The 23,673-nt window shown below is 36.3% G+C and overlaps 1 protein-coding gene across 4 annotated transcripts in view; it reads right to left on the bottom strand.

Moving 5' to 3' along the window:
- Positions 1-4,630: 4,630 nt before the first annotated feature.
- ITPRID2 (ITPR interacting domain containing 2) overlaps positions 4,631-23,673 on the bottom strand; it is a 38,468-nt gene continuing 19,425 nt past the window's right edge. Inside the window, exons 10-18 of one of the 4 annotated variants that reach the window (XM_082690210.1) lie at positions 21,879-21,967; positions 19,294-20,502; positions 16,287-16,364; positions 16,080-16,207; positions 15,525-15,675; positions 14,380-14,445; positions 13,218-13,682; positions 6,573-6,690; positions 4,631-5,788 (exon numbers count right to left, since the gene is read on the bottom strand). In XM_082690210.1, the coding sequence (XP_082546336.1) occupies positions 6,586-6,690; positions 13,218-13,682; positions 14,380-14,445; positions 15,525-15,675; positions 16,080-16,207; positions 16,287-16,364; positions 19,294-20,502; positions 21,879-21,967 (2,291 nt within the window). In that variant the 3' untranslated portion in view covers positions 4,631-5,788; positions 6,573-6,585. The remainder of the gene's footprint in view (positions 5,789-6,572; positions 6,691-13,217; positions 13,683-14,379; positions 14,446-15,524; positions 15,676-16,079; positions 16,208-16,286; positions 16,365-19,293; positions 20,503-21,878; positions 21,968-23,673) is intronic. The other 3 variants (XM_082690211.1, XM_082690212.1, XM_082690213.1) reach the window with 3 other exon arrangements.

A 23,673-nucleotide genomic window follows, 5' to 3' on the forward strand; every position in this document is an offset into this window, starting at 1 on the left:
AAATAGGACTCTTAATCAGAACCTTCACATCTACGAGATCTGTGGTGACTTGATTTCTACGCATATTAAAGTTTGCAAAGCACTGTTCTAAGTGGTATTCCATGAGCAAAAATTTGTGCCCCCCCCCCCACTCTGCTCAGCAGGGAGCCTGCTTCTCCCTCTCCCACTTCCCCTGCTTGTGTCCTCTCTTGCTGTTTCTCTGTCAAATAAATAAATAAAATTAAAAAAATTTTTTTTTGCCCCAAAGAACAAAATGTCTTTTATATTGTTTTGAACACAGTCATGTTCACTGTTCACATAGTAGGATAATCAGGGATCTTTCCTTTCTTTGGTTCTTCTTGAAAGAACATGATGACGAAAAATTCAGGCCTGGATCTGTAAATTCATGTTCTCTCTTCCATGTTAAGTTTAATTTGCTAGACCTCCTTACCTGTCACCCTGTATCTACCCATCATGACTACCACCACTGCCACAAACCTTACTGAGCGGTGCCAAGCACTGTGCTAAGTGCATTTACATTTGTTAACAACTCTGTAAAAGAGGCACTAGAGTCACCATCCCAGTTCTATGTAGTAGAGATTTGAAGCCAGCTTGAGTCTTAACCACTAGAAAGGTATTCCTCCTTGCCAAGTCAGTGATAGTTTAAATCTCATATATACTAAGCCCTCTTGCTTAAAACATTTTGTTACTTTTTCTAGTGATGTAGTAACTTGTTTTCTGAAGAAGTGCCTATAAAAATACAATGTTTAGCCATTTTTATTTAATAAAAACAGTCAAATACTCCTTATGACTAGCTGTAAGCTTAATTACACTGGGGAAAAAAATAGGTATTTTACTAATATGTGCATTTGTTTTGAAGAGAGAGTAGCATCTATACTATTATCAGGTGAAGCAAAATATAGGACATTTAACACTATTTTAAAAGAAAATCATAAAGAGGTTTACTTTGTAAAGTGTATTAACACTGCTAAATTGCTTTCTTAGGAAAACTAAGATTTATGTACATTAGAATTTAGAACAGAAAATAATTTAACATAAAGCATTAATCTCTGATTTAAAACATTATCTTTGTTGATGCTATACCTACCATTTGTCCAAGTTGAGTACACTTGTCATTTGATACTATTTTTATCGATTCCATAAAAGTGTATTTATGACATCGGGATTGATTCAAGGAACATTTTTATAAATCTAAATCAATATGGGCATCAAAACAAAAGAATGTTAATTTTCTAAAACCACAAGAACATACAAATATTTTTTTTTTTAAAGATGTTATTTATTTGACAGAGAGAGATTACAAGTAGGCAGAGAGGCAGGCAGAGAGAGAGGAAGGGAAGCAGGCCCCCTGCTGAGCAGAGCACCCAATGTGGAAATTGATCCCAGGATCCTGAGATCATGACCTGAGCCAAAGGCAGCGGCTTAACCCACCGAGCCACACAGGAGCCCAAACATACAAATATTTATAACATGCATGCTTTCTCTATAGTTGTATGGTCCTCATGTAAGTAGTATAGTTTAAGTTAACTTCTCAAGTTTCCTATAATTTGTTCTCCTTAGCCTACAGATTAGTTATTTTCCCTAAAATATTTCATCACTACTTCAAATATTTTTATTTCTAAAATAAAGCATCATTATTTTCTCAGTTCCAGTTCTAAGTCATTCTGAAGTCTATTTTTCGTAATGCATTCATTACCTTTTGTTGTCATTCCAACCCACATTACCTACATTTCCTTAATGTGCTTTTCTATCCATTTGAAGAACCCATTGGATCTTTTTAAAATGGACAAAAAATAATCTAATGCCTAAATGTACTGATTCCTTCAAAGGTCTGAATAATATAGTCTATTACTTGTCTTTAGAATGTGCTCTTACTCATTCTTTGCATATTCATCTTCATAAACTCAGAGCTTTGTTAAGGGTGGGTATCCAGCAAACTTTTTTTTTTTTTAATTTTGAGACCAAGAACATGCATGAGAGCGCATTAGTCAGGGGAGGGGCAGAAGGACAGGAAGAGGGAGAAGCAGACCTCCCCACTGAGCACAGAGCCCAGCAGATTGCAGGGTGATCCTGGGACCCCGAGATCATGACCTGAGGTAAAGTCAAGTGCTTAACCCCCTGAGCCACCCATGCGCCCCTCCAGCAAACTTTTATTAAGTCAGTCAACCCTCTAAGTAAGCTACTTATTGTTCACAAGATTTAGTCACCTTTGGGGTATCCGAAAGGACTCTTGTGAGGCAATGGATAGTGCTATTTGTTTGATATGTTTCTTTGAGTACATTTCTAATTTATTGTGAAGCACATTTGACATTCTGTATGTAAACCATTGTTCAGTGAGAAAGAACATGGGTTGTGAAAATGAGAACAAAGTCAATAAAGGGCCAGATGTAACAGTAATAAACAAATTTTAAAAACATTAATTAGATGACAACTTTCTCTATTTAGCATGCAGCCAGGATAAGTGTTAATTAAATGATTCAACATTTAAAAAAGATTCTAATAATCAATCATTCATACATAACTTAGTACAACTTAGATCCTCAGCTTTAATTATAAGATAGAATATTTCTTCTTCCCGCTTCTTGGAAGCTATCAATTCTTCCTTCCCAGGAGAGAAAAACAGAAAAAAGGAGAACCTATGTTTGGTTTCGTATTATTCTTCCACAAGTACCACAACTCCCATGTGGACAAGTGAGGAGCACGGGCAGTCACTATCTCCTCAGGAATCCCCCAAACAGACTTTTTCCTTACATTATTTTATCTGTACTTTACTGCATCTTTATTGCCCTCTAAAGTTGAAGTGTACTGTAAACCTAAAACTGCCCTAAAAACATTGTTTTTTTCAGAAAGTCGAAGATGGCCAGCTGAGCAAACAGTCTTAACTGATGTAATACATATTTTAAATGTTACTGAAATTCAGTTGAACGTTCATAGAGGAACAATAAGTACTCAAGTCTGAGGACCTGCCCAGTTTTGTCCATGGTATATCATTCACGGTGACTCCCAAATTCCAAACCACCATTTTGAGATTCTTTTTCTTCTATGCTTTCTTTCTTCAGGCTCTTAGCACATGTGTAAGCTACAGACAGCTTGGTTTCTTTTTTTTTCTTTTAACAAGCAGTCTCGCCTAGAGACCTTTTTTTTTTTTTTTTAAAGATTTTATTTATTTATTTGACAGAGAGATCACAAGTAGGCAGAGAGGCAGGCAGAGAGAGAGGGGGAAGCAGGCTCCCCGCTGAGCCCCGATGCAGGGCTCAATCCCAGGACCCTGAGATCATGACCTGAGCCAAAGGCAGAAACCCAACCCACTAAGCCACCCAGGCACCCCAACAGCTTGGTTTCTTAAAAACAGCTCTTCATCATGCACATAGGAACTCAAACTCAATTTATACATTCTGAATAACCTTTACTAACATTCTTGATTATTTGAACCCATCCTTTCCACTTCTTTTTTTTTTTTTTAAGATTTTACTTATTTGTCAGAGAGAGAGAGCGAGAGAGAGCACAGGCAGACAGAGTGGCAGGCAGAGTCAGAGGAAGAAGCAGGCTCCCTGCGGAGCAAGGAGCTGGATGTGGGCCTCGATTCCAGGATGCTGGGATCATGACCTGAGCCAAAGGCAGCTGCTTAACCAACTGAGCCACCCAGGCATCCCCCACTTCCCATTTTTTAAGACTTTTAAGACTCTCTCAAATTCTTTTTATGATTCTTCTTTATATTTTTTCATTTGGCACTTGTAAACTTACCCATATAAAAAAAAAAGATACCTTGGGTGCCTGGGTGGCTCAGTGGGTTAAAGCCACTGCCTTCGGCTCAGGTCATGATTTCAGGGTCCTGGGATCAAGCCCCACATCGGGCTCTCTGCTCAGCAGGGAGCCTGCTTCCTCCTCTCTCTCTGCCTGCCTTTCTGCCTACTTGTGATCTCTGAGAAATAAATAAATAAAATCTTAAAAGAAAAAGATACCTTGTTCTTTCTCACATTCATTTCTACATAGCAGGAGTTAGCATGGTGGCTTTTAAACACAAAGGTTTAAAATGGAGAGAAGGATGAAACTCTAATAGTGAAGGTTCACTAAATTTTATTTCATGTATATACTAGAGAAATGATCTGTCCATTAGCTTAGTGTACTACTATAACTCTTTTATCTCTAATTTTGACCATCAAACTCTGGATATCTTGTATTGTCGAAATGAACTGTAAGTGGCTAAAAAGCTGAACAGTTAAAATCATCGATGCCTCTATTATGTTTAATATGGGGTACCTGGTTTATATGTATTATTACTATTATTAGAATCAACTAAGTTGAATACTTTGACCAGAGAATAAAATAATACTTTAATGCCTGTTCTTTGAGTTTAATAGTACATTTTAAATGAAAGTTTTATTTGGCTTCAGATGATGATCATTAGGACCACAAAACTAGATGAGACCAAGAGCAACAATACAAGCTCTTTCTCCAGGGTGGTCTGGTCTTAACTGTATTTTTCAAAGCATCATAGAAGCCTCTTCAGAAAAAGAAAATATCAGCCTATTAGGTTATAGCCAATTCTTTTGGGCCTTATTTGTTACTCATCAAATCTAATCCAAATTGTTCACATTGTTGTTAAAGAAAAGAAACTATTAAAAAGATGTTAGGCAAAATAAATACTTTATTGTTTTGTTTTTAGAAATCAGCCTTTGTGTGATAATTCAAACATTTATAAACTTTTTAGATATTCTTTCAAAGAATATTGTTAACATCTCAACCACTTTTGATTAAAATTTCACACAAAGAAATATAATAAGAGTTGAAAATTATAAATGCTAAAGGAATAATACTAATAAATTTGGTTGTTACTTTACACATTTATTTAATACATACAAAACAAAATAGGAAACCACCCTCCTTTTTATTTTTTCCCCCCAAAAACAAACAGTTCTCACTGGTTAAAACTAAATTAAAACCATCTATTATGAGGAGAACAAATCTAAAATACCTCCATTTTGAAAAACATAACCAGCTTATTCATTTCAATCCATTCAAGTCAGAAGTCTCATTATTTTGGCAATACTCTACTACTTAGTCTAAAAGAAGAAGAAACATCTCCTTATAATATAAGAAGTCTCGACAATGCAAAAAGTATAGTGTTTAACATAATGCATGTTTCCAAAAGAAAAATACTACATAAACTATAATAAAATTATATTTGTCTTGGTAAAGTAACAATGCTTACAGTGTAAGAACATTAAGTAGTTGTAGGTAACCTCATACAATTCTATCCTACTGCTATTAGTAACCTCCTCAAGAATTAAGAGCAAATTTTACAACAGAACAATTTTTCTCCTTGGAAGTGACACTAATTAACAGCAGTGGAGGGAAAATCATTGGTTGCTTCAAGCTCTCAAAAAAATGAATCAGTTATTGCACAGTAAATACCTCATAGAGGTCAGTGTTTTAAGAAGCTAGTCTGAAGAAATATGTTATTTATAAGTTGTTTAAGTCTGGAAGTTTTCAAGTTTTAAAATTAATTCTACATAGGGAATCAATTGGAAAATATTGACATACAAATAAATATTAGGCTTTTCAAATGGCTACAGTTTTGGTAGTTTAGAAAAGAAATAAAGTCAGCAAAGTGCCTATGTTTCTATGTACGTTTTTAAAAAAGATATGCATAGAAGAAATAAACATTGTACACTGTATACAGTAGCCCAGTCCAGCAGCAAGTATCTTCTGAAGCACAAATAACACCTCTACCAGTGTATATCATTGATAACTCCAACATCTCACAGCCAAAAGGATCCATGCTAACCTTAAAAAGAGAAGTGAGCATTAAACATCTTTCAAATATTTGTGTTAAAAGTTCTTTAAAAGGAGGATGAGTCTCTTCTCTAAATACACACATACACACACACATATGTGCATTGTGTGTGTGTATATATAAATAACATCCTTCTTTATAAATTATGCCATGATTAGATATGGACCTATGGAATACTTTATTTTTTAAAGATTTTATTTATTTGAGAAGAGGGGTGAGAGAGAGAGAGCAAGTGAGAACACAAGAGTGGGGGTAGGGAGAAGCAAACCCCCTGATGGGCAGAGAGCCAGAAGCAGGGCTTGATCCCAGGACGCCAGGATCATCACCTGAGCCAAAGGCAGACACTTAATTGACTTGAGCCACCCAGGTGCCCTGGGATACTTTTCTTTAAAATACAAAAAGATAATAATAATTTGTGATTAATTTTCAATCTTGGTCCAAAAGTTATACTTCTGAAATACCATTAAAACCAATGGTATCAAAATAATGCTTAATTTTGCAAGTTCTGATTTCTTCAATTCCAGTATTTATTTACTATGATGAAATTTCAGGAAAATAACACACTATCAATAATCACCTGGAGGTAAATATTATGAGATTTGACCTACTTACACTTCCAATGGGGCTGTGTGAGTTTTTCACACTGCAGGATCACCTATTATATATATTCTAAAAATTAAAAATGAACCAGAGAACAGTCCTGGGGACTAAGAAAGCATTAAACATTAAGTAGTTATTTATATTTAGCAAAGCAAAAATTTTCAGAAAAGTTTACCTATAAATTCCATTTAATGACTATCTTGCTTAGAATTAGATGCTTTACTTGAAGATACTGCTGCCAAAAGTCCGCTTACAATTTCCCGTCTGATTTCACCAACAATAGACTCTTTAATCTAAAATGGAAAAAGAGAAAAATAAGAATTTAACAATATGACTATAATCTACTTTTTCTGTTTTCAGAAAAACAAAAACAACATTTAATTCCTACAATCGGATGTGAGGGTGATCTGGCTGCGACATCTGTCACCCCATTGATCGCCAGGGCTGATTCGGCTGATCTGGCTGGCTAGGAGGGTGTCCCCTTCCTCCCTCACCGCTCCATGTGCGTCCCTCCCGAAGCTGTGCACTCAGTTGAAGAGGACGACCTTCCCCGATAGAAGAGAGGACCGTTCTTCAGTCAAGGGTATACGAGTAGTTGCGCTCCCCTGCTAGAACCTCCAAACAAGCTCTCATAATTCCTACAATCAACTAAACCATAGAGAAACACTCATGTAAACCTTCATGAAATATAAAGAGGTAGTGAGGAATCATGTCCATCTATCCTCAAACCTAGATCAGTGTGTGATCTGGCATAACTCAGATAATTCTATTATAAAATAATACCACAATTCTTACGTTGAGAACATTAAAAATATTATTTATAGATCAAAAAACTCCATTTGCTTCATGACACAAAGGAACCCAGAAGAACTAATTAAATGTTAGATTTACTTTTACGTTTTTTTATTAATGTCTAATTTCATATGGTCATCAACAGTATACTTAGTGTTGTCATTGTTAAGAAATCTCATTAGTGTCAAACTAATATATTGGTATATTGCCTGTTTACACCAACTGAAAACAAAGTATCTAAAGAAGTTATATATTGTTCGAAGCTAACATACACATTTTAAGTAGAAAGAAAAAATGATAATTTAGTACAATTTATTTTAAAATATGAAAAACATCCTCTAAACAACCACAAACTCTAAAGAAATAAATTTTTCTTTAGTTGTATGGTAGAAGTTTGTCACCTGTCTGAAAATTTTGCTTCAGATAAGGATATACAATCTTATTTTATTGTTGGAAAAGGCAGACAGACGTAGGGGCAACAATAACTCCATCAAGATTTTCTTTTCCAGATGCCCAGACACTATGCACGCCTATCCATGCCTTTTTCTCTCTAATAATACAGCATCACCTCCAAATAGCTCTTTGTGAAGGCTTTAAATGTGGATTTCCTGAAATAAACTGATAATGTCTTCCCCAAATTAGAACTTGAGACACTTTCAACCAGCTTTTAAAAATTCTACATTTCCACAGTTTCCTGTCAGCCTGATCTATTTCCTAAAATATTCCTAAGTACATCCTGAACACATCTCAATTGAAGTCTTTCCAAAAATGGCTCTGTATTAATCTGTCACGCAAAACCAGTACATAATACATAGATTTATACAGAAGTATTCACAGAAACAAATGCTCCTTAGCTACCAACCATCTGTTTTGTTATAATTTAAATCAATACAAACTTCTCCTTTTATCTTCTACCAATATTTCTAAACTTTAAACATCAGGAAAAGTGTTTGGCTTTCACAGTACTTCACGTTTATTTTTAAATGAATATGTGTTGGATACAAATATTATGAAAACCAGAACCTCTTAGCCACAATGTATTATAAGCACAAATACAATGTGTTGAATCAGAACTTTTGCAAACCTGTATTTACAGAAGACAAGAAGTAGTCTTCCCAGTCCTGTTATTGCATGCAATATGGCAATTTTAGTAACTTTCATCATTCTTTATCATTCAAAAAATAAAACAGAAGCCAAAAAGTATTCTCTGCAAACCAAAAATGTGTGCCAACACTTTTTGAGGGTACAGACATTACTGGAAGCATAAAAAAAAGTCTGGCCAAGGAGGATGTTGTAATGTAGAAGGGCCCAAAATGAATATTGTTTCATAAAATGTTAAGAAGAAATATAATGTATTAACTCACTAAAACATAAGAACAGAGAATGAGAGATCTGTATAGGCTACAAGAGGAAAAAGTAAAAACTTCTCAGAGAATGACAGACCTTAAAATAGGAGGTCATGAAAAATAATGGCAACTTCAGGTCCCACTGTGGAGAGAGAACTGCAGCAAGAGCACCTTGGAGGAGAGAACAAGGAGTGTCACTAACAGACGGTTCCCACCAGGGTGCAGGAGCCTGGATTAGGAAGAGTGAGGTCAAAGGGGGATGCGTTGTGCTGTGAGCTAGTTCAGGGAGACAACTGTGTCTCACTTATCAGTGTACCCTGGCATAAAGTAAGTGCTCGATAAATGTCTGAACACATTGCGTTTATGAGAAAGAGAAAAGCAATACAGAGTGAAGGCAGGAGGAGGGAGAGAGACACAATATCTGAGACAGAAGGTGGAGAAATAAAGGATTATAGACAGACTAGCACTGAAAACAATAAAATGCCTTTAATAATTAAATGAAGGAATAAATGTATGGACAAATAAATTAGCTCCCAAGTCTCACAGGCTACAGGATTAGGAGTGAGAAAACTCTATTGGGATGGATGGGAAAACTGCCCTTATGAGCACAATTTCCAAAACGTGGTATAGCTGAACACAGACTTGAGCGAGATTAAGAAAAGAATGCTCACGGGCAAGAGAAGCAGATAGTTGCAAGTGTGAAGTGTGACAGGCATAGCCTGGGTGATGACTTTGTGGCAGTCATTAGATCAAGTGATGACTGATCGAAACTGTAGTAAGAACACAAACAAGCTATGTATTTACCAAAACACATGTTTAATGCATGTCAGATGGCCTATAATAAAGATACTAAAAGGCATGAACCAAGCCTAGGAAATTCATCAAACCAAAAAGTACTCTCTAAAGAGAAAAGCAATCTATGTTTATTCTTTGATGTTTAATTTTGTCGATTTGCTTCTATGGCACATGCTCACTTACTAGATTTTTTTTAAGTTTTTTTTTTTTTTTAAACTTTTTAAATAATTGTAAACAGTTTCAGGCCACTGATTACATACATTGCAGACCACCTGGGCAAATTTTAAGAGTGTAATTTTTTTCCCACTGCAACATATACAATCTGTGCAAAAGTGTGTTACCTTTAATATGACAAAAGCTTTGTTATTGAATGAGTATATTAAACATTTCTTTGAAAAGAGAAAACACTTCTTTGAAAAAGAAGCTCTTTCTCCTTCAGAAGAACTCTACTGTATTAACACATTATAATGCGAGCATACTTTTTCAAAACTTCACATATGGTGAAATGGTGAAAACAAAAACCTGGCAGACATCATTGTTTTCATGCATCCAAGAGTGCAGTAAAAAACATCCTTGAATGTATCTGCCATACATGCTTAATCTTTACCTGCAAAACATTCAAATGGCTTAAATCCTGCCATCCTGAGGAGTAGCTTTTGTTAATGGGTGTCAGGGGCACAGAATTTACTGGAAAGGCAGAGTCTAATTTAATTTTCTTGGTAGCTGATACGTAGCTTTAACAAGCTACTCAGTACCATGGGTATTTAAACAAAAAGATTATGGATTTGAAATGAATGGCATTAAGACTAATATGAATTTAATACATTTTGTCAACAAAGTTTAACAGAACACCCTTATAACTGAGCTAAGATATTATCAACACATTTTTTAAAATTATAAATGGCATTGGACTAACTTATATAATAGTGTATACTTTCTAAGTGCTTCAACATAGTTTATTTTCTTAAGTACCTCAAAATTCCTTTTAACACCTTGTGTCATTTATATATTTTGCTTGTTAAGTCCTTATCTGTAAATAGCAAAAGGGTAAATGTTAAGCCCAACTTCCTCCAAACTATGTCAAATGTTGAATTAGGGGGTTTCTAATGAACAGGTTTAGTTACAAATTCTGAAATTTTCCTCAGACATTTGCCCTGCATATCAGTTTAAATGTCTTCAAAATTATAAAATCTTTCTTATTTTATGGGAGGTTCTTTTTTTTAAAGATTTTATTTATTTATTTGACAAACAGAGATCACAAGTAGACAGAGAGGGAGGCAGAGAGAGAGAGAGGGAAGCTCTCTGAGCAGAGAGCCTGATGCGGGGCTCAAACCCAGGACCCTGAGATCATGACCAGAGCCGAAGGCAGAGGCTTAACCTACTGAGCCACCCAGGCACCCCTTTATGGGAGGTGCTACCCAAATGATCAAATACTTCTCTAGGACCAAGAAACAACTATCTTTTCTATATGTTATGTTCTATCAGCCAAAGAATCAAAACGTTCTGGTCCTTTTTGGAGTTTTACTCCTCAGAAATTACTCACAACACACATCAGGCGACTTATTAACAACTTTAAAAATGAGGACTCAACTGTGCATTAGGGAATATTTATGTCAAACAAGCAAAATTAAGTTTTCAAGGAAAGCTTTCAAACTAAAGCAAGCTAAAGCGAACGAAAATATCACATTTCTGGGGAAGAAAATGTACCTTAAAACTTACTTCTTCATATAAAACTTACCTCTTGATATATATAGTATAGAGATAAATAATTACTTAATTTTATACAATTACTCTTTTAAATGAAACATATAAATAAAAATGGATTCTAATCATTTGCACCTAACTGAGCAAGATGGATATACAGAGCCTGCTACACATTAGCCAGCTACATATAATCAACTTAGAAAAAATACATTTGTAGAACAAATAAATTTACAGAATTTAAGACCTTTTAAACTTTGAGCTGGTAATTCAAGTCATGAAAAGAAATTATAAACATACAGTCTCTTCTGCTATAATGCTGGTTTCGAAAATGTAAATTTGTCTCAACATGATTGAAATATTAGGAAATAACTTGAGTATAATATAAATTTCACGTTCTGCTTATGTGCAGTTTCATCTGTAAGAAATATTGGGTGAACGCAGATGACCGCATTCAGCTGAACGCAGGAGCACAGTACACGAAATACACATACATTAAACATCCACCAGCTCTCTCAGTTCAACGTGCCATGAGCCACACCTACTCACATCTAATACTAAAACTTTCTGCTGAATTTCATCTTACTCTCCTCTGCTACCCTGCAATACCTCACAAGCTGCAACTCTTCCAAAGCCCAGCTCCACAAGCAAATTTCAGGTATTTTTCAAGGTCAAATGCCATATTTATTGCAGTATTTATGTATTTCTTAACCATTTATCATGTATAAAATTGTGCTATTTTTGTTAGGTTTCTATCCTCTTTTAAATATGTCACTTACAAAGTTTTGGTTATGCTTCTAATCCTATTTTCGCCATAAGCTCTGTGGTTTTAACTGCACCAATGTGCACAGCACCACAACTTTTAGGAGTGCATTTATATTATACCATAGTAAAACTGACTGCATTTATTTTTACTGTACTTCTCAAGCTACTATTATGCAGCTATGAATGATGGCACCTCATACCCATGAACTAATCTCTGGACTCAGAGGATCAATGGCCCATTTGAGAGAAGATTCTGGTCTGCTGCCACCATTCTTGACCTGTAACCACTACAAATCTGTTTGTATGTTACTCACAAATTAATTTTAAAAACACCTTAAGTTCAATTGCTTAGATTCAATTTATTAGAAATATGTAAATTAAAAATAGGGAGCCACTGACCCTAATTTCTCTGGCCCATTTTGCCCTTTTTCATTTCTAAATGCTTGAATACATTATACTACATGTTTTTCTGTGTAATTTTATTGTTTCCTGAATTAGTTTTATTTCCAGTTCTACTAGTCTTTTAAGCTTAAGGATTTCATGTATTATATGTATTTTTTTATCCGTTACAGAGCAACATACTCGAAAACACTCTTAAGAAGGTTTTCTTTTTTTTTTTTTTTAAAGTGTATAGGGTTATCCCCTTTTTGACCAGTGGAAAGATTCTTTCTCATCATGGGTTTTAGTATCACTGGGAAAGAACTCTGGATAATTATGGTTCTTCCTCAGTTACTCTTAAGAGAACAGATTGAAAAAAAATATATTCAACATGTGGAACTTTTATCCTGTGTACTCTATTACATTTTATACCCGGACATACTGTGATTTGGGAAGAAAAGGAAAAAATTAAAAGCCATAAAAAATTCTGATCTGTGCTCTCACTATTTTCATATGATATATATATATATATTATATATATATGACATATATATATTATTCCTTCTTATTGCTTGATCCTAGTGTCCAAAACAGTTATTTTACTAATTTTCTCAATTGACTTTTGACCTGTGACTACTAGTCTTCCTAATTTTTGCAGTCCTTTTGGTAACCTAGAACTATGGTTAAATGCTTCAGGTTTACACATTGCTATTACCCAGGGTAAACCTTCTTTTCTTTCTGTATTTTTATCTTTGAACAATTCATGTATCTTCCATGTATCTCTACCATCGATTAAGCCAAATGGATCAAATTCTTTATACTTATTATTTCACACTGGAGTATAAAATTTGCAGAAATGCCATTAGAAACATATCTTAATAGACATAAGCTAGATCAATGGGAAAGTTCTCTGAAAATTTAATTTAAAAGCTTTCTGAAAACTACTGAATACAGTGAATCAAAGGAATATCTTATAAATAACGTCCAAATAAAACCTCCTCCAACACATACTGCCAAATAAATTAAGCATGGATTTTACTCACCTCCCGTATGACTTGCTGCAACTCATCTTGCTCCACATTTTTATGCATTTCCCCAACAGCTGGCATTAATGGGATTTTTCCATTGCCTTCTTCCACTTCAGATTTAGGTCCTACAGCTTCCAAGGCTTCTTCGGCAGCTCCAACTTCCTCAGAACTTTCCACATCTGGTGGTGTCTGCACAGAGCCTGCTCTAGAAGGAGCAGTGGGTGTTAGGGCCACTGATGCTCGGAATACTTTCTTGCTTGGTACCAGATGGGTCTTAGGTTTGCCCACTGAGTCACCAGAAGGTACTCCACTTCTTCTGTTAGCATGAGACGGACCAGAACATACAGAAGATGACTCTGAAGTTGCTTGGGAGAAAATGGATTCTGAGCTTTCTCCAGGAGGAATTTCAAATCCCACTTCTCCAAGTCCCATGCCCAATTCAGACTTCAGATAGGATTGTTCCCGCATCAGTTCAGTGACCTGGAAGTCAGAAAAATTGTAATTCTTCTCTCTTTAAATTAAGACTGGTAGTTAGAAGAAAATTAAAATTCTAGTTGTGATTACTGCTAAAAATCACCTAGCTTGTAAAGACATGATTCTAATTCATCTAGTAACTACTCAATTTTATTTGCAAAAACATAGGATAATGTAAATTCGTGATGAGACAAAGCCGTAAAATACATAGCTAGACTATATGGTTGGATGAAATTTTACTTGTTAATGGATGGGTTTCCAAATTACTTGTTAAGGAATAGTAACCAGTGAAAAGCAAAATAGCTAATCATAATGCTTTGGCATCCAAATGAATCAGTTTCTTTAAAACATAACAAAAATCAGACTTTTGTTCAAGAAGTAGTCATCCTACAAATCCAACTGCCTGAAGGACCTGGAAACACTATGAAAGCATATTTTCTCTGTAGCATAAATTAAATACTTTTTATAATCCATTACCTCCTTTACACCATAAAGATAAATCACCATTGCAAATAACTGGCTTTCTAATGGACTAAGATGGCAAAAGAGTTTCAGAAGTGCCAAACTCACTTCCAATCAATTTAGTTATCATCAAATTCTATATTTAAAAACAAAAACATTTCATCTACACTGGGAAAACAGTGTGTTTATGAAATGTTATTATCATTCCCTTCCCCAGTGATTTGAAAGGAGAGAGGCTTACTGGTTCCATTACATTCAATGGAGAAGGGCATGACAAGTTATCAGCGCTTCTACTGCCACACATTCCCTGGAAAAATAAGAACAATATATATGTATGTATGTATAAATTATTTCTTCAAAATGCAAGTGTTTCACAAAAAATGAAGGAATTTTTGCCCTGAAACATTCTTTTATGTCATGAAGGTCACTCTCAACTCTCTCGGGATCCTATAAAATATGTTAATTCTGACCGAATTAACACATTCATAGATGTTCTGATTCTCTGCTGTCACCAATATGCATTTCTAAAAATAATGGATTGAAACCGTTTATGGAAAAAGATATTCACCAATGATAAGTGATAATCTTATTCTATGCTACACATATATATGTGTAATACACATTCTTATTCTACTGACTCTACTCCATACGGGTGCACATATATGTGTGTACAGAGTTATCTGTTGTTAACAAAATCAAGTATGTGATTCAAGTAACAGCAAAGTTCATTATTTCCACATTTCAAAACAATGTATTTCACAACTGCAAAGATTACAGCAATAATAATCAAATGCCGAAATTTAAATTTCACTCAAAGAAACACTGTAAGTTTGAAAAGTGATATAAAACAAAGAGAAAGTATTTATTCTCTTGGCTGTATACATGTTTTCTGCCTTTAAAAAAGATCTCATTTGATTCCTTAAAAAATTAAAGACTTGCAAAGAATCCAAAATAAAGGAAAAACTTAAAACAAATAGTTATTTATTCAAAGACAAGAAGGGGAAAACGACTGAGTGAAATACATATTTATGTTCTTGGCAGTTAGTTACAGGCAGGGATTAAAATCTAAATTAGTCACATATTAACCACTACCATTTTTAAAACTCCTAAAAATTTTGTATTGTTCCTTAATCTTTATTAAAAAATGATTAACATTTTTTGGTATATTTCTAAGTATATTAAATATTTAAGAAAAGAATCACAAGTTGCTCATTCAATCACAAGTTGCTCATTCAACTGATCTGTGGGAAAGTTTCCTTAAACACTGTGCTTGCTTCAATGCCATTAAAATAAGTGTTTTAAAATTAAGGCATTGGTCCTAAATTATGTGGAGCATGATACATAAGTCCTAAGTGAAACCCGCAGACAAGCCCCAAGGCACCATACCATAAGGGTTGAAGAGCGGAAGGGAGAAGGCATGCGCACAGCGCGGAACTGCTCCTCAAGGGCCAGCAGACGCTCCTCCAGCTGCAGTTCCAGGTCCTGAAGCTCCATGCGGACCGAATTTCTCAAACTCTGAAGCTGATCAACTTCATACCTATCAGTGTGATGACAGGCACAAGGTTGAAAAAAGCAGTTTGGAGATTCACATTCACCACTCTCTCACAAGCCATTAAAAAGTATTGAGATGGCCAGTTCTAAAAATTAGCATGACAGCAACTGCCACAGGTGTGACCAGTAGGACAAATGGTCTTTCTTCCTCTACCCTGTATCTCAAATATTCCAAACTAAAACCACATTACAACCACTGTCTTCCTTAATACACTGAAAGCAGTTTAATTAGTAAAACACTATGCCTAATTTTATTTACAGTGATTCACAAAATAAAAGGTACACAGCACCAGACATAAAACCAAGCTTAAAAAAAAAAAAAAAAAGGTGACAATTCTTTTTTGGAATGAAAAATATTTTGAGTTAGATTAAGACAAAATGGACTTTTACCTTTCCTCCTCAGTCATATGATGATAAACCATAGTTTGCTGACGCAGCATTGCCAACTCTAAATCCATCATTTGCGTTCTAAATAAATTCAGGCTCCGCCTCATTACCTGGAGCTCCTGAAAAGTATTCTAAAATACAACATGACAAAATTATACTTCTAAATCATATAAATTACTTTGTACCACAAAGATCTAAATAAGAACTCACTTCATATAGAGGTAGAACAGATGATTTCTGAGTACTATATGGAGCAGCAGCAAGATCAGGTCCTCTTGTCATAGGGTACTATAAAAAAGTGAAAGCAGGATTACAAATCAATGATAAAGTGGTTATTTCCAAATTATCTAAGGTGTTAAAAAGGTGATTTGGGGCCTACATATTTTTGATTTTCTTTGGGGTGGGGAAAAAAAAAAAAAGCAGTAACAACAACCACCACCAAAAAATGCCACTTCATTTTGTAAGCAGGAACCCAATCAGTCCCCAGTGCCACCTGATTACTCCTAGCTGTTTCAGGTATAAGTCAGCATATTTGGAACAAAGAACAGGCAACGAAACATGTATCATTTAAATCTATTTAAATCTATGTCTTACAGGACTTCCCTCTTGCCTTGAGGAAATAGAAAACAAAAACAAAACTCAAAAATGTAGAAGTGACAGCAAATTCTGAGATTACAGGGAATTACTGAGTTGGCTGGAGAGAGTAGTAAGCAGTCATCACACTTATTCGTAGACATTTAAGCATCTACTATATCTCACTATTTTAGAGAGTGAAGAAAAAAGACAAAAGGCATTCCCAGCCTTCAAGTGTTCTCACAGTGTAAGAAGGAAAAAAAAAAAAAAAGAAGTGAGAAAAAACTTAGAATGTTGGGGTGGGGGAGGGGGTGCTATGACAGAACAAACAAAAATCTAGATTGGGTGAGTAAATGATCCCAGCACTGGTGATACCTGGGCTGAGCCTTAACAGTAAACAGCACTTGATCATGCAAAGAAAGGCAAGGACAGGGCATTCTAGGTTCAAAAACAAAAACAAAAATAAAAACAGTGGCATTCGTAAAAACAGACACCTTGGAATGCACACCTATTTGGAAGCCTGCACGCAGTCCAACACTGCTGGCGGGCACACACACACACAAAGAATTAGACTGGAGAGATAAGCAGAGACCAAAGCCTCTGTCTCCTGGGGGGGAGTGAGGGGTGGTAAGAAGATTAATTAGCTGAGTTGCTGATAGGACATCCGAGAGATGACCACATGCAGAGCAGAGTAACAAGCTGCTCTAGAAAGGTGCTCCATTAGGGTGTAGGCCGACAGAGCCCTGTTTCACATAATTATAGCTGAAAGGCTGGCTCTCTCACTCACAGATAAAACTAACTAAGATTTATAAGAAGGAAGAATACCCACATTCTAGTTAGACCGGAAATCATTTGGAGACAGTTGTCATGAGGATAAAATCTATATTTAAAAGAAGGTGTACTTGGGGCACCTGTGTGGCTCAGTGAGTTAAAATGTCAGGCTCTTCGTTTCAGCTTAGGTCATGATCTCAGGGGCCTGAGATCAAGCCCCACATTGGGCTCCATGCTCCAGAGTCTGCTTGGGATTCTCTCCTCCTTCCTCCTCCCTCCCCTTCTGCCACTCCCCTCATGTGCTCTCTCTAACTCTGAAAAATAAGTAAATAAAATATTTAAAAGAAGTTATACTTTACTGCATAACTTAAGAAGCTGCAACTTAAGGTACCTGGGTGGCTCGATCAGTTAAGTGTCTGATCCTAAGGTCCCGGAATCAAGCCCCTCGTCAGGCTCCCTGCTCAATAGGGAGCCTGCTTCTCCTTCACCCTCTGACCCTCACCTCCACTCATGCTCTTTCTCTCTGAAGTAAATAAAATCTTAGAGAAAAAAAATTGCAACTTTTGGAGAGCCTGGGTAGCTCAGTCGGTTAAGAGTTTGACTTTTGATGTCGGCTCAGACTGTGATCTCACAGTCGTGAGATCGAGCCCTACATCAGGCTCTGTGCTGTGTGGAGCCTGCCTATTATTATCTCTCCACTTCTCCTTCTGCCCTCTCTTCCCTCCCTAAAATAAAATTAAATAAATAATTAAATAAAATATATACTCCTCTCCCTCTCTCTCTTTTTTTAAAAGATTTATTTATTCATTTGGCAGAGAGAAAGAGATCACAAGCAGGCAGAGAGACAGGCAGAAAGAGAGGGGAAGCAGGCTCCCCACTGAGCAGAGAGCTCCAATTGCAGGACCCTGAGATCACGACCGGAGCCGAAGGCAGAGGCTTTAACCCACTGAGCCACCCAGGCTCCCCTCCTCTTCCTCTCTTAAAAAAAAAGTTGCAACTTTCATTTTTACTTTCCTAGTGGCTTCCTATTTTGTCATCATAAAAGATCTATTACATATATTCTATGCCTGTCTCCTAGCTGAACGCTGGGATCATTACATTACATTGTCATTTCCATTTCTTCAACTGTCTAAACACAAGTAGCTGGAGAGAGATTTAGAAAGGAAATGTGAAATGCAAACCTAAAGACAATTTAGTTATTTTCAAAGCTTTTTTGGGGAATTATTTCCAGCCTACTTAACATATCTGAGAGTAATAATTTTAAAAATGACAAGACACACAGACTATTTTTATTCAAATTCACACTTTACCTGATTTTTTCTTTTCTGGGGTAGTTCCAGTCTCTGAAACCAGTGGAAGCAGACTCATTCTGTGCCAGGAGACCCAGCACCAGGAGTCAGGAGATGGAGGGAAAAGTTTAGTCAGAGAGCTAGGAGCAGAACCAGGAGAACGCACTGCGACACAGAAGCCGAGGGGAGGGAAGCTTAGAAAGGAAAAAAGCGGTAAACACAGTCAAATGGCAGAGAAAAGAAGAGAAAGTATTTGAGAGTGAAGATTTTTTGTTAATAGGGACAACCTGCCTAAGAAAAAGACCACGGAGAAGAGGCTAAAGAAGGGAGGCTACCCAATGAGCAAAATCTCTTCCCTAGAAGGGAGGGAGATTATGAACAGAGAAATCAACCTTGTTCAGGACTAATTACAGCTTCTCCCTTGATACAGGAGGGCAGAGTATAGGAGGGCGGCAGGTACATGTAAGTCTGGGTATGTAAGAAAATGAAGCTGAAGTGGATCAGGCCTCATGGGACCTAGCTTCTCAGTGAATTAAGAGGTGTTCAAATCAATGAAAGAAAAAAAAGATATTTTTTTCTCATACCTGTGAAAGATTCTGCAGTGAGTTTCTAATATCATGCAATACTCTTCGCAACTGCATCTCGATGGCAGAAGGAGGGTTTGCAGAGCACGCTCGGTAAGGGTAGGCAGCATGTCTATGCGAGTTAGGACACCCAAAAGGGGCACTGAAGGCACTACAAGTGGTGCCTGTTATGTTGGGAACACTGTGAGTGCTCAGAGTTCTCATGTGCTCACACAGGGGCCTGTCCTGCCACTCAGAGTGGACAGAGTGAAGAGAACAGGTGGACTGAGATACAGGTGCTGGAGCATACAGTGAACAGGTAGGAGTCCTTCGATGATGGCATTCCGCTGACCGGTTCACCTCACTCTGAGGGGCTTCTTTCTTCACGGATGACGGAGAGATGAAAATAGTGGATTTAACTGAAGACGGACCATCATGTTCAATCACCTCTTTCCCTAATTCCTGTTCCTCTTCAGGTGTGTACTTATAGGTGAAGGAAGGTGGACTGCATCTGGTTTCCTTTCCTGGGGACAACCGGACATTGACAGAGGATACAACTCTTACTGGGCTCAATAAGGTGGTTGGTAAAGACTGAGACCTTCTTAGAGGATAGCCAGCTTTTGCAAATAAGTACCTCTGTTTTAAGAGATCTTTTGATTTTATCAAGCTACGTCCTACTCTTTGGTGAGACAGACTGCAAACCTTCATTTGAGCTCTTTGCAAAGCTGTATTAACTCTGTCCACAGAAGATGGAGGCCCAGTTGTGTTTTCAGAGTTCTTCTCACTGCATCCAGCTTCAATAGAAGCCAGTGATTTCAGAATATGGTGTGTGGTATAGTGGGCAAATTCGTATTCACTGCTTTTATCCACATCACTTTCAGCACTTGCTTCCCTCAGCAGGTCCACTGGCTGTGCTGGAGAAAAATCCTCTCTCATTTCACTAATTTCAGTAAAGTGACCTCCTGTGCTGCACATGGATTGTGTGTTTCCTGCATTCTCCACAGTCTCACTTTGGGGGAAATCCTCGCTATCTGACCTTTTCTTTTCGGCAGCTATTGCTGCCTTCTCTCTTCCCTTTTGAAGAGGGATGAGTGACTCCTCTTCTGATTCATTAAAATAAGGCTGGTCTTGTGCCGATGGTGTGACAAGGTCTTCACCAAATGATGTGACTGTTGTCTCACTATCACAACTATCAGCGCTACTCCCCATGGCTTGCAAAGACTCAGGAACCTGTGAAAGGAAAACAGGTAGGAAGATGGATAATTCAAATAGGAAGTATCGTTAACAAAAACACCAAACTGATGTGATACTTTTGTATCTTCACAATCTCCCACCTCAGTTAAGGTCCTGGTACTACTAAAAACTGTTTTTCACTGACTCTAATTGGCAACCCCTCCACTTTTCCACAAAGATTATTCCAGAATTTTACTATTTTCCTTAGCTCCCCTTTTCAGCACCCATTTCCCTTTCTTCCAAGATATGACACTGAATCACTGAAAAGATGGACAAATGTTTCTTAGTTTTCTTCCCCAACACCTACAAAAGTTCCCATACCTCTCCCCACCATTCCTTCCTTTCTGTTCTGGAAGAAAACTATCCTTTTTCTCAAAGTTAATCCTCCAGTTTGTGCATCCAATCATATCCTCTCCAGGACTATTATCACTTCACAATTTCATCCCAGATTTTTCGGCATCAGACTGCCCTATTAGAGCTCTTTCCCTTGGCCAGACAACTTCCCTGAGTCATTCTCATATGAGAAAGACACAAAGACCTATCATCTTTATTTGAAAAAAGAGTCAACATTTGTATCTTCTCTTATCATTGATTTGATCTCCATTCATGCTTCTCCTCATTACTCCCTCAGAACCACTCACTCAACCACTCACTTTCCAAAAAGCCAAATTCTTATCTTGCTCATGTCCACAGATCTCCTTTAAAGAAAAGGCTCTTCAACTTCCAGTTCTTCTGCTCACTGGATTATTCTTTCTGAGTCTCTTTCTCTTGTCCATGTACCCCAGTACTAGGTTCCCAGAGTCTCTTTTGGGTCATCTTTTTCTCCTACTCCACATTTCTTTAAAATTTGGTTATAGATATTTTAAACACTTTCAAGATACTTCTGTACCTTTGCATACAAGGGTTCCATATACTATACACGAATTATAAACTCTTTAAGGATAAAGATGTGCCTATTGTGTGGGTTATCTAACATTCTAGCATGAGAGTCATATAATATTCAGCAAGCTATGTAACATAATTACTGTTAGTTATTAAATAAAACAATTATGGTAAAATATGGAAACAATTATGGGAAAACAGAAGAAAAATACCAAACAGAATAATGATCAAAATAACCTCTATTTACTGAAAGCCCAAAAATAAAGGAGAAGCTCTCTTTATTTGTAAATGTTCAGTCAGAGATAGATGTATAATTAGTGAAAACTAAAACTTGTAGTCAAGTGCCTGGATAACATCCACATCCTGGCATTTTTTTATTCTGTAATTTGAAAAATAAAGACTGGACAGATGAGATCTTAAAATATATAGTTACTGAAAAATCACACGAATATGAAGTTAATCACAGTGCCTACTACAATAGAAATTTTTACCTGAAGATGATTAAGGGAGAGGCAGTCTGTCGAATCTTCAGCAAAACCACTGCTATCAGAGTGCTGACTTGCAGTACGTAATAGATGATCTACCGAAAGAAATGTAGTTAGGTGAAACTACTAAATATGACTGCACTGACAAGAAAATAAATATTACAGATATATGATTCCTAACAGGTACATATATTGGTTCCTTCTTAGAAAAATATGCATCCTAATACAAGATGTGGCTTCAAAGCACAGGAGGTTAACTAGAATTCATCCCAAAACAGAATCAGATCTATCAAAAATTCTCAGCATTTAGTTGCTAATTAAGTTCAGTGTTAATGTATTTTGATAAATCCAATTAATATCTTATCTTTGGAGGACAACTGGCTGAAATGAAGAATCATGTTAAAAAAAATAGAAATCCTGAAGTAAATATGTAAAGTATTAGTAGATATGTAAAGATATTTAGCATTATCTTAGTAGATATGTAAAGATATTTAGCAGATGCAATTAGAAGTTTAAATGTAGTGTGTAAAAAGTTCGATTATTTTCCTAATAAGAAAATGAGACTATAACTAAGGTGGCAATAAATTAAAGAATTTGCATGCCAGAGTACTTAAATGTTTCTGATACTTCAAATGATGCAAACATTTTAAAGTCATGATAATCAATGATTTCCTAACAATTGCATGAAATTCAAATACATTCAACTAGTACATAATACTGTTACTTTTATTTAAAAAACTGTCTGGTTTTTGGCCTGAAAATTCTAATTCTTGGTTAGGATAACCTAAAAACACTTTATAAAGTAAAAAGGCCAAACAGGCACAGCAAGAATGATCACATGCCCATCCACACTGTAAGTGGAGGACGACTTTACAGCTATTACATTTCCTAGGAGAGAAGCTTCATGAGAAAGTCAAGTTCTGTAAGCACCAAGCTAAATAAAATGTTTACCAAATCCACATTCAAGATTTGAATGATAGAACCTGATAATACATTTGAATAAAATCCAAAATCAATTAAAATTCACTAGACTTTGAAAAATATCCCACTGTAGCCTCAGGTCCAATGTAGAGCATCACAGAATAGCATAATTTTTTCTCATCATAATTTAGAATAATTCTGTAGTATTGTTTTTAAGTTAACAAAACTGCATAATTAGATTTAAGAAACTAATCCATACCTTTGATAAGTCTAGGTAAACTGGAACAATTGTGAAATGGAACTGGAATAAGCTGTTACCATGGGTACTAATTATGCATTATATCAACTGAGAGAATGATTAACATCTTACATCAGAGCAGTTATCACCATAATTACATGTTTGCTTGTCTTTTTTTTTTTTTAGACTATGAGTCTTCTGAAGACAGAAACCTCATTTACTCTATTTTGTATCCTAGTACCTAGAACAATTGAACAATAAAAAATGTTTGCTGAATATATCAATGATAACTTTCCCCTCAAAGCAACAATAAAATAAAGCAGTGGCTTAAAGGATTTAGAAGTGAAACTGTCTATCTGGTTGGGCAAAGGGCAATTGCTGGAGGGTCTGGGGAAGCCAGAGTGACCAACACCACTCAAGGTTCTCTCTGCTGAGATTTGCTTTATCTGTAGCAGTGTACAGTCTGTGTTGAGTTCGCCTCTGTGGTTAGCCTTGAGTTCACACACACTAGGTCAGATTGTAGACTATTTGGGCTTCAGAGCGGGTGTTGGGCAGTAGAAAGAACAAGGAGGCCTGGGTTCAAGTTCCTACTTTATCACAATAAGCAGTAACTTCTCTCTGCCACAAAACAGAATAATTCTT

This window comes from Mustela nivalis, assembly GCF_964662115.1.
Source record: "Mustela nivalis genome assembly, chromosome: 11".
In the NCBI taxonomy this organism is placed as follows: domain Eukaryota; kingdom Metazoa; phylum Chordata; class Mammalia; order Carnivora; family Mustelidae; genus Mustela; species Mustela nivalis.